The sequence below is a fragment of the Delphinapterus leucas genome, chromosome 6 (genome assembly GCF_059928025.1).
Source record: "Delphinapterus leucas isolate spDelLeu-1000000601 "Yukka" chromosome 6, BTC_Dleu_Yukka2, whole genome shotgun sequence".
Lineage (NCBI taxonomy): Eukaryota > Metazoa > Chordata > Mammalia > Artiodactyla > Monodontidae > Delphinapterus > Delphinapterus leucas.
The window spans coordinates 54,829,543-54,840,101 of NC_143134.1; the positions used below are offsets into that span (position 1 = coordinate 54,829,543).

The 10,559-nt window shown below is 38.4% G+C and overlaps 1 protein-coding gene across 1 annotated transcript in view; it reads left to right on the forward strand.

Annotated features, from left to right (window-relative positions):
* The first annotated feature begins 2,950 nt into the window (after positions 1–2,950).
* Positions 2,951–10,559, forward strand: part of LOC149748941 (uncharacterized) — a 151,364-nt gene continuing 143,755 nt past the window's right edge. The window contains exon 1 of the mRNA XM_089913142.1: positions 2,951–3,339. Coding sequence (XP_089769268.1) covers positions 3,080–3,339 — 260 coding nt within the window. The 5' untranslated portion in view covers positions 2,951–3,079. The remainder of the gene's footprint in view (positions 3,340–10,559) is intronic.

The window sequence follows — 10,559 nt, forward strand, 5'->3', positions numbered from 1 at the left end:
TTATGGAAGTTAGGTGAAATAAAATGTGTTTTGACTAATTGTTTAAAGAAAATAACACTAGCATGCCAAATGACATTCCAAACTCAGCATAGAATAAAAGATATATGTCATATAACATTTTCAGCTTATTCCTGTTTTAACTACAATATTTACTTTGAAAAGCATGGCATTGTTTCTTTTAGAAATATTCATTTCCCCATTTCTACATGCACCAAAAATGATTCACCACAGTTAGAACTCTTATCCAGAAAGTAGCAGGCATGAGATTGCAGCCACAAAAAACTACAGATGGAAGATAACTAAACTGTTAAAAAACTGTGTAAGGACAAATGGGGAATCACAAATAATTTTCAGTTTACTTTAATGTTTTACTTACCATTGTTATATTCTCTTATTTATTTCAATTTTTATTCTTAATTATGAGCATTTCAAAATGTCAGATATCCATATACCCACTATCTAGTTTTAACAGACATTAACTTTTGCGTAGATATCTATTCTTTTGTCTTTTTAGCAAGTTTTTTTTCACTAAAGAGAAAACAAAAGTGTTTGTCATTGTCGCCAAAGAGGTGAGTCATTTAAACTGAAATTATCTGCTTACTTCGGTATAAAAGCTTATCAGAATTTTAAAGGATGACAGAAAGGCTTCTAACTAAGAAATTCTTTCCCATGCCTCTTGCACCACTTCAGTGTTCAAAAATAATACCAATAATAATCACCCAAATTCAAATTTGCTTATGGGGGAAACTTTTTTCTAAATAAATTAATTAAAAACAGAATAGAAAGTACATCTTATACACTTTCTGTTAATGATTTGTTCCATAATTATTGTAAATATTTATTTTTGAAAAAGATATTTTAGTTCTTCTGCCGGTTTGTCCTGTACTTCATTTGTGTGGGGAGGTGGGGGTGGATGGGTATGATATACATGTGTGTATTTAAACTTGAAAGATTCTGTTCCACTCTCTTGTGAAAATCCTGGGTTGTCAGTGGATGTGTAATGTAAGGATGGGATAAGTAACACTGAACAGTTTTAAGGTACAGAAACTAGTAACAACCGAAACAATAAATTAATCTTTGCAAGTAATATATTTAGAAATTATTTAGGTGCTGGGAGAAATTTTGGCTTATTTGTTCATTTTTAGGTACAGCTAGAAAGTGAACAGTATTTCACCTTTCCCTTGCAGGTGAAGATTGAGGAAGAATTTCTCAAATTTCAGACAATGTTTTCATTATGATGGAGTAAAATGTGAACAAACAATTGTATGTGAAGTTCCCTGGGCCAGCCCTTTCGATAGTTTAAGTGAAAGATGCCTATGTGGTTTGCAGTGTGGGCCATTTATGGCTTTCTGTTACTCCTCGGTTTATTGTGAATCACACTATGTGTTTGTCTCAAGGAAAATAGCTTGTTTGCCTCAAATTGAAGTCTAAAAGATAATTCTTTTTCTGTGAGCTTAAGATAGTTTTTGTTTGGGTTGATATTCACTATTAAAGGTTAATTATCCCTTCTTTAGCTTTTTTCTAGTCATGGTATTATGATACATAATTTTAGTTAAGTAATTGTATAATCTTTTCTGTAACATTATTCAGGGCTTCTGTATAGAAGTTTAAAAATATGTTCCACAAATGAAATGCTTATGTTTGCTTATTCAGTATCTTTTCCTATTGGATTTGCATGAAGTCTTGCCTAGTGGAACTCACTTGTAATGAAATCTTTTTCTTTTTCCATATTATGTTTAAAACAGCTTTTTGAGTTAGATGATACTATGCTTTCCATGATAAAGTTAATGGGTTATTTTTTTTCACTTCAAAGAGTGATTTTAATTTTGAGTTTTCTACAAACAAGTTGCACTAAATATATATATATATATATATATACGGAGATGTATGTCACCATAAATAAAATACCACTATGAACCTTGCCTCGCTGACCTCCACCCCGTGGAATTTTTCTTTGTGGCAATCAGACTGACCTTTGCCAAAAATTAACTACATTCTCACACAGAAATAAAATCTCCCCCGACCTCCGCCCCCATCCTACATCTAGGTGCAAGGCGCCATGCTCGGCTTTCAGAGGATATCGGTAAGTAGGACAGCAGAATTTCCGCCTAGGTCATCTGGTGCGTTCTCTCTATGTACCGCTCAGTATTTGCTTGAAAAGTTCCAGAGATGAGCAATTTATTATATCCTTAACCTTCAAGGAATTTAAACCCAAGTGGAAAGGATTAGGGAAGCATAAATCCCTCTGCTTCTATACGATAGTACTGAATATGAATCCACAGAGTACAATAAAAGTAAGTACCGTCCTTGGAGACGGCCCGTTGCATTTCACAAAGCGCCGTCACCCAAAGGCAGGGCCGGTAAAAAGGTTCAGAGAGCCCCCGCAGTCCAAATGAGGGCGAAATCAAATCTGGACGCGGGTGGGCACCCGGGAAAACTGCACGGTAGAGGCGGCATCTGAGACAGGCCTCGAGGCACCCAACAGGGTTGCGAAGACAGGAGAGGCCACTCCAGATGGAAGGCCCCCCTGCTTGTTCCAAAGGTAGTTAACACCAGGGGGCCCAGGCAACCGGCCAGGTTTTTCGAAGACCCCTACAAATGCAGGGGTCCGACCTAGGAGCCACTTCCGCTGTGCCTTTGGCTAAGTTTGGATTCGGAGAGTGCACGGGGGGAGCTCGGGCTTACGCAGGTGGGCACCCTATCCCTTCCTTAGCTCCGACTCTCTGCGAGACGCTCCCACCCGAAAAAGGCTGCCGCTCCCCTCAACAGATTCCGGCGTTCCGGAGCGGCGCCGCAGGGTAGAGACCTGGGTCCCGCCTCAGCCCGAGGGAGGAGGCGTAGCGACCAGCTCACGCTTCGGGCTCGGGGAGCCTGTTCCCTCCCCCACCCTCCCGCGGCGGCGGCGGCGGCGGCGGCGGACCGGTAGCGGCGGCGGTCGGAGCGGGGGGACGGACGAGGGGCGGAGCCGGGGAGGAGCCGCGGCGGTGGCGGCCCAGGCGGCGGCAGGTGTGGACCGGGCGGAGGTGCGGGGCGTCCACTCCCGTCCGCGCTAGGCGGAGGCCGTGGCTCTGGGGCCGGGATGGCCTCCCTGGAGGTGCTTCGCGTGCAGCTTCGACCTGCGCACAACTTGGGGCGCGGCCCGGGACGCGCAGATTCCACGTACGGCGCCCCGAGGAGAAAGACGCGCGGCCCCTGGCGCGGACCTGAGAGGAGAGGCGGCGGCCTGAGGGCGGCGGGGGCTGAGGGGCAGGCGGGACGGCCGCCCCTCCTTGGGCTCCCCCCTCGCCCCTCCCCTCCGGGAGGCCGCGCGGCTCCTCAGCGCTCCAGCCTGACCCGCAGGTAAGCGAGGAACTCGCGGGAAGCGGGGCGGGGGCGCTTCTCTCCCCGAGTTGAGAAGGGGATTCGGGGCCTGGCACAAGGCCGTCCGCGCCTGGGTCCGAGGGCCGCCGGCGCCGGCGGGCACCCGAGCGAGGATGCTGCGGCCGGATCCGGCGCATCCCGGGCACGGCGGCACTGGCTCTGCGCAGAACCGCCTCCTCCTCTTGCCCAAATAGCAGGTTGTTTCCGCTGGCAGGATCTCCGAAGTCCCAGGTCCGCTCTCTTCCCCTAAACCTCAAAGAAGGAACTGTGTGTGTCCAGGAGCGAGTTAGGGGCGAGAGCTTTCAACCGGTGATGTTTTATCAGAGCCCAATTTCTATTTAAAATTACTACCACTTTACAACTTGCTCTCTGCTTTCCCCTCTTAGAGTGAAGAGAAGTTAAGCGTGTGTTTTAAATCCCCTCGTGCTAGGATTAGAGTTTGTTTTCGCCACATACAGGTGGGAAAATGATGCGCTGTAAAATCCTGGTATTTCCAACAGTACTTCACTTAAAAGAGCCTGAGATCCTACAGCGAGACAATGGCTGTCGTGAAAAGCACGACAGAAATGTTCACTTAGCGCCGCTTTGGCAGGGGAGAAGTTAAGGAAAACTTGAGCGTAAAGTGACCCCTTAATCGGCTTCTTGCAGGACGGTTTTTGTCGCTGCATAAGTGGTATTAGAACTAAGAATGACAGCTCAAGACCCACACTTGTGTTGGAGCTGAGACTGTAGCTGGACACCCCTCACCGCCCGGGGACCTCTAGTTTCTGGAGTCGGGCCTTTCAGCTTTCTTCAGTGAAATCGAGGCAGCTTTGAAGTGAATTAGGAAAATGATCCTTTTTTTTTTTTTTTCTTCTGGAGTTTATTACCTCTGCATTAAAATGTTTCTCTCATGGACACATGGACAGAAATATAAACAGTATTCTGTTTTATACTTTGTTTTAAATAAATGTTGCTTGAATTGGTACAAGTTTGATTTAAAATTGACAACCAAGTTTAGGTTTATTTGTTGTGGAGTTTTGTGTTTGGTTGGGGGAGGGGCTGTTAAGTTATTTTTCAAGCCTAATACTGGTTATTTTTCATTCTCTCCAGACATTAATCCTTAAGTGAAGGCCTTTGTCTTGATATTAAGGGACAAATGTAAAAATAACAGTGGTTTAAGCCTGTGTATAAGAACTATAATTGCTCCCCCTTTTTTTCTTAATTTGTGATAAAGCCTCATGAAAGTTGGGCAACTTCCCCAAACGTAGGATGTAAAACAACCTCTTAAGTTGAATTTTAGGCCCCCAAATGAAAGTTTTTTATTTGTGTTTATCTTCATAGAGTTATCAGACTTCATGGAATTATCAGCATGTGATGTTTATTCTTTATTTATGCCATATTAGGACTTTATTGTACATGGGGATATTGCTTCCATGATAGGTAAATGTAGGGAAACATCAAGAAGCTCCTTTAAAAAGTACAGTTACTCACTGGGTGAAGTTTTATAACTCTGAAGAGGCTGCATCAGGGACAAAGCTTTGACTGAGAACATGAACTATTGTCTCTTTTTGAAATTTTAAATAGATGATTAAGAAGGGAGGTATAAAATGCTTTTATACTTGAGCATTTTTTTAAAATGCAAGTGGGAAGAAAACTTAAGGATATTATTTTTGTACAAAGTAATAACTAGATAAATATTCTAGAAGCTATAAAATGCTTGAGGAATTAAAATTAAAAGGTAGCATAAAATTATGTATTGTACTTTTAGAATTTTAATGAGAGTGCACATTTGTAAATCTCAAATCCTCAAGTGAACGGTATTAAACTGAATGAAATAGAAGAATTTTTCCGCGTATGATTTTCTTTCTCAGATTAAAAAATATTTATCTTGGTTTGCCTTAAAATTGTTAAATTTTGTAGGTAGCTATTTGGGATAATTCAGAGTACTTTAAATCATTTACATTGACAATTTTCTTTATTAATACATTTGTAAGATGTCTTTTGCTTAGGACATTGACACTTAATGACAGTAGGTATTATTAAAATTTTTATGTAATTACCACAGTTTTTCTTCATTTAATGTATCTAAGTAGTTTTAACATATAAACACCGTGGGGTCTCAACAAATTTAAGCTGTAAGAAAGAAATAGATTAAGTTCTTGATTACTAACATTTCAGGGATGAAATCTAGCTTTAAGACCAAATGGCTTTTTGAAGACATTTTAGAATACATATAATGGTATGATTTTTAGAGAATAATATTTTTATAGTTCTTTTCTAATTTTTTGAAATCTTAAATTAACAAAAGAATCAATAATTATGTTTTAACTCTTGATGTATTTTACAGATTGTTTCCTTAGGAGTAATCTCCCAAGTGTTTCAAACATTTGTATGAGAGCAAGAAAGGTTTTTTTTTGTTAAAATGTATTTCTATAGACTAGAAAAAAAAACTTGTTGAATCTAGAGTAGGTCAGTCTTAAATAAGAAACAGTGAAACATGATCTTTGTATTCTGAAATGTATCTTCACTGAGGACTTTTTAACTTTGTCCTCTTTTTAAAAGCGTGTATAGAAGGTAAATCAGTTATTGCATTGGTACTGTATAAGTGCTTTAATGTGCTTACTTTATTCATGGGTATTGAGACTTTTTTCTCCACATCTTATGTGAGGAGTCCAGGAAATTATCAAAATAATTTTGAAGAGGATTGAGATGAAGGGGAAGAAATTCAAACATGATTATGGTGTACATGTGTGTTGGTTTGCATCAAGGAAAGGGTGAAAAAGAAGAGCTTGGGATCAAAATTTATACACATTAATCAGATTCCCTAATACTTTCTTTTTTATTGTATAATTGCCTTTTTAGCCAATATGTAGTTTTTGAGTGTATTAAAATACACAGTGGACAACGGAAAAAATAAATCTCCTTTGAAAATACTTAATCATGGCTTTATCAAATATACAACCTACTGTATGCTACCTATATACCACTTTCCAAGCTATTCAACATTTGAGACCAATTTATAAATTAAATGTATTATAAAAGTTAATTAAATAAGTAATTTCCATTTTGAGAGAAATTCCTCTTTTGAGGGACTATTTTTTAACATCACAAATAGCACCAATCCTTTGAGTAAAATAAGAATGGTTATATTAATTACAAATTATACTTTTAGCAAGGGGAAATGCAATTTTTACTGGCCTTGGGGGCATTCATGCTAAGTAGTTTGTGGCCCAGTTTCCATTTCTCTAATCTGCCCTGCCTCTTACAAAGGACTGGTACTGAGAGAGATGAAAGACTGTGAGGAGAAAATTAATGAAACCAGCTCTATGGGCTGAGCATAGTTCTGCCTGGTAAGCCTATGTCCACATGAATTCAGAACCAAAAGAGGAATTCTGAGAGTCAGATTCCCCAGCACCCTTTTACACTAATTCTAGTGGCAGGGAAGGGAGTAGTCGTCTTCTGCCATTTGCAAAGCCAACTTCACATCCACAGCAAATCAAACCCACGAAATCTTTTAGTCTTGTCCAGTTCATTTCTACTTCCTTGCCAAGGGCATAACAGCTGAAGTTAAAAGATATACTCAAACGGGGAAATTAGTGCCATTTTTTAGCCTTGTTCAAACTGCTTTCAACCTTAATTGGAAAGAAAAAAAAAAAAAAACACCAGAATATGATTTGATTATAAGTCTTCCAGGGTTGGTAGTATGTAGGAGACTGTTGCTCAAGAATGCAGTTAGGTTTTTCACTTATTTTGAATTACTTATAGTTTATATTGTAGTTCTCTAGTTTGTGATGGGAGGTGGGAGGGTTACTTCAGCCTCTACAATTTGAAAGAGGCGAAAAGTACAATAAAATGATGCATTTCAATGTGACCAAGATGATAAAGCATTGGTCACGTAAAAGCTGTTCCACTACTGCTGAAGTAATTCTCTGTTGGACTTTCTTCCTTGTATTGTAAATATAAGTTCTTTGCTTAGAAGTAATCCTGATTTTGAGAAGGGTAGCAGGAAAGGAAAAGAGCTATGTCTAAAAACCAAAATGCCATCTGACGACCAACATTGTAAGTTATCTCTATCAAATTTCAGGTGGACTTCGGCCACATTAGTAAATTGGATATGTATAAAATAAGATAAAGAAATCAGCTCGGAAAGGCCTGTGTCAGAAACTTGTGGTACGTGTGCTTTTCTAATTGATCTGAATGTGGCATCCAATGATCAGTCAAGACCAATCATTATTAAACATTTGAGGTGAAACTTTTGGAGTTTAAAAGTTGATGCAGGTAAAGAATTGGTCCCCCAAAAGTCAAACTGATAAGATCTTTCTGAAAGAAAATAGCCTGAGATTTGTGAATTACACTGCATGCTCAAGTGGAAATTCAAATCATAAAGTCATTATTGAATAACCCTGTGGGGTTCTGGTAATTTTTTCCTTCTTTAAATCTGATCTTTCACCTATCATCTCAACTTCATTAACTTAAAAAAAAAAAAAGGCTCAGGAAACAATAGACTAAAGCAATAAAGGTGTGAGAGCTCCCTGTCGTAAAATCTACATATAGTGAATGAAGCCTTTTAAATTAGGATTTAACTGGCTTTTAACTAGAATGGGTTTTCGAGTAACTAATAACTGGTAATACTGTCACTTGACATTTCCTTTAAATATTCTGTGCCATGACTCAAAACTGATTTTCTTTTTATAGGTAAGAGTGGAACTGTATTAAATTAAAAAACAAAAGGAACAATTTATAGCTTAACAGCCTGACTTTTAATAGTTTTGTAACAGTGCTGCTGCTGCATGTTTGCTAGCACCCTAATAATGATAAGATTCTAGGTTGTTTTATTATTTGTTTTTGGGATTAGGATTTTTTTAATGAAAAGAGTAACATTAATTTCCTTTTTAAGTGAACATCTGTGCACATTAACTGTCAGTCATGACAAACAATAGTTTGAATTGTAATTTGAAGTAAAAAAATTACAAGTTAGTACTTGGACCTATGTGTGATAAGTAGCATTCTAATTGCTTCTAATAATTGAACAATTAAAATTTTATCATAGTTTTTTAACACCTGGAAACAAATTTCTAGTTTCATACCAAAGAGAAAAAAATATAAGACATTTTAATCTTATTAAATTAGCCAAATGATATTTTCTTTCAGTGTTGTGGTTTTTCAACCAGCAGTACTGAAAATATCTTTATAGACAAAAGAAGACTATATGGAAAGGTAATGAAAAGAAATATAAAATAAAAGACTAACCAACTGGATTTTTTTTTTAAGTCTGGAGAAATGTCAGTAAGTCATATTTAATGACAAAGACAATCAAAACATTTGACAGAAGTCAGTTTCCTTTTAAAATAAATGTATTTAGTAATTGGTAAAACCTCATGTTCTGTATTTCCTCTTTTTAATTAACACATTGTGGCAAAGAGACCAATGAAAGTGGAAAGCTAATTATGAATCAGGTAAGAACAATTTTAAAAACACTTGGCTGCAAAGTAAATCTTCCTTCTGAAGGTGTTCATTGTACTAACAATTGTTAGTGCAAATTTTTTTGGAAACTTTAGTAAAGTAGAAATGATAAGACAGCTACATATTTCAGAAAAATAGATGGCTCTATTAGCTAACCTAAAAATGTAATTTATACTGGGAATATTAAACTATAAATGGAATAGCATAGTTTATTATTGTTTGCTTTTATTTCAGAACACATGTCCAAATTACTATCTACAGCTAACACAAAACTCTTTTCCAAAACTGCTGGGTGGGGGGTCAGGGGGTCCACTTCATAGACCCCCCCTGCTCTTTTCTCAAAAACAAATATTAAAATGTGTCAACTCTTCTAATTGCCAGAGCGGTAATGATAATGACAATTATAGCTCTCTTTATTGATAATTTTCTGTGAGCCGTGCTTTGTTCCATTTGCTTTATCTGTATTACCTACAGTAATCTTCACAGCAACCTTACAGTCTCAGCACCATGATTGTTCCTGTCTTACAGGCAAGAAAACCATGGCCTGGTAAGAAGAAAAGGCTCAAACAGCTCATAAAGAATGTGGCTCTGGGATTTAAACCAAAGTCTTTCCTATTCCCACCTCTCTGTTCTTGATTACTTTGCTATACTTCACAGTAATTAAGCAGAATATTTGTGGAATTCTTGTGAAAAACTGTTTGGGAGTCATTTGTATAGCAGTTTAAATGTTCTCAGATATAGCACTTTTTTTTTCTTTCATTTTTAGAACTAGTTCAAAGCCTTTCATGTCCAAGTTTGACAAAAGACATAGATGAGATATAGGTAGTAATGTTTGTGACCAAAAGAAATAAGTGGTGTCTTTAAAGTATTCAGCCTGGTTTTTAGGTGGATTGTAAATTTTCTCTGAAAATCATTTTGAAAGAATCGTATAGACAATTTTTTTGTTGTTTTTTGGGAGCATGGCACCGGAAGTGGAATATAGTTAAAACCTCTGGGACACCTAACCCATAATAGGTGTTCAATGAATATTTTTTGAAACAATGAATGTGAGAGAATGAGTAAAAAGATAACATTTCTTTGTCCATGAAAGTTGTAATATGCACTTGTGTGTTGAAGTGTAGTAGACAAGTGTGGGTATTTTACCATTAATTGTGCAACCAGGACTGTACCATCTTGAAACTCAGTTTCCTCTTTTGTGAAATGGGAATAATTACATCTTCCTCAGTTAATTGTTGTGAAAGTTAAATAAATGATCATTCACTTTTCTTTATTATCACACCTGACCTTTTGTGTTGGTACAAAGCCTATTGGCGTGTGATGATTGAAGAAAATCTGTCAGAGCCAGCCATAATTAAGGCATGAGTTGAGATGAGAGTTCGTGTAACTGAACCCACTAGAGGAAAAATAAAGGAATGAGGTGAAAATGGGGCTTTGCTGGTTCTGGAGTAAAGGTCTGAGCCCAGGCAGAGAGCAGCAGAGGAAGGGACCTGTGTTCCAGTGCTGAATCTTCAGTGTTGACTTGTGGCTTTAGACAAGTCACCTGGGCTGTCAGTGTGTAAACTGAGGGCACACTTCAGGGCTGCCTAAGAGTCTCTAAAGTGTGGTCTGTCTTAAAGCTTGCAAAGTTTCAAGTGTCTCCTGCCACTGTACCTCTTCTAGGGGACTTAGGGGAACTCCCCATGGGAGGACACTACCATTCCATATACACACCCTCCTCTCTCTCTCTCTCTCTCTCTCTCTCTCTCCCCCCCCTC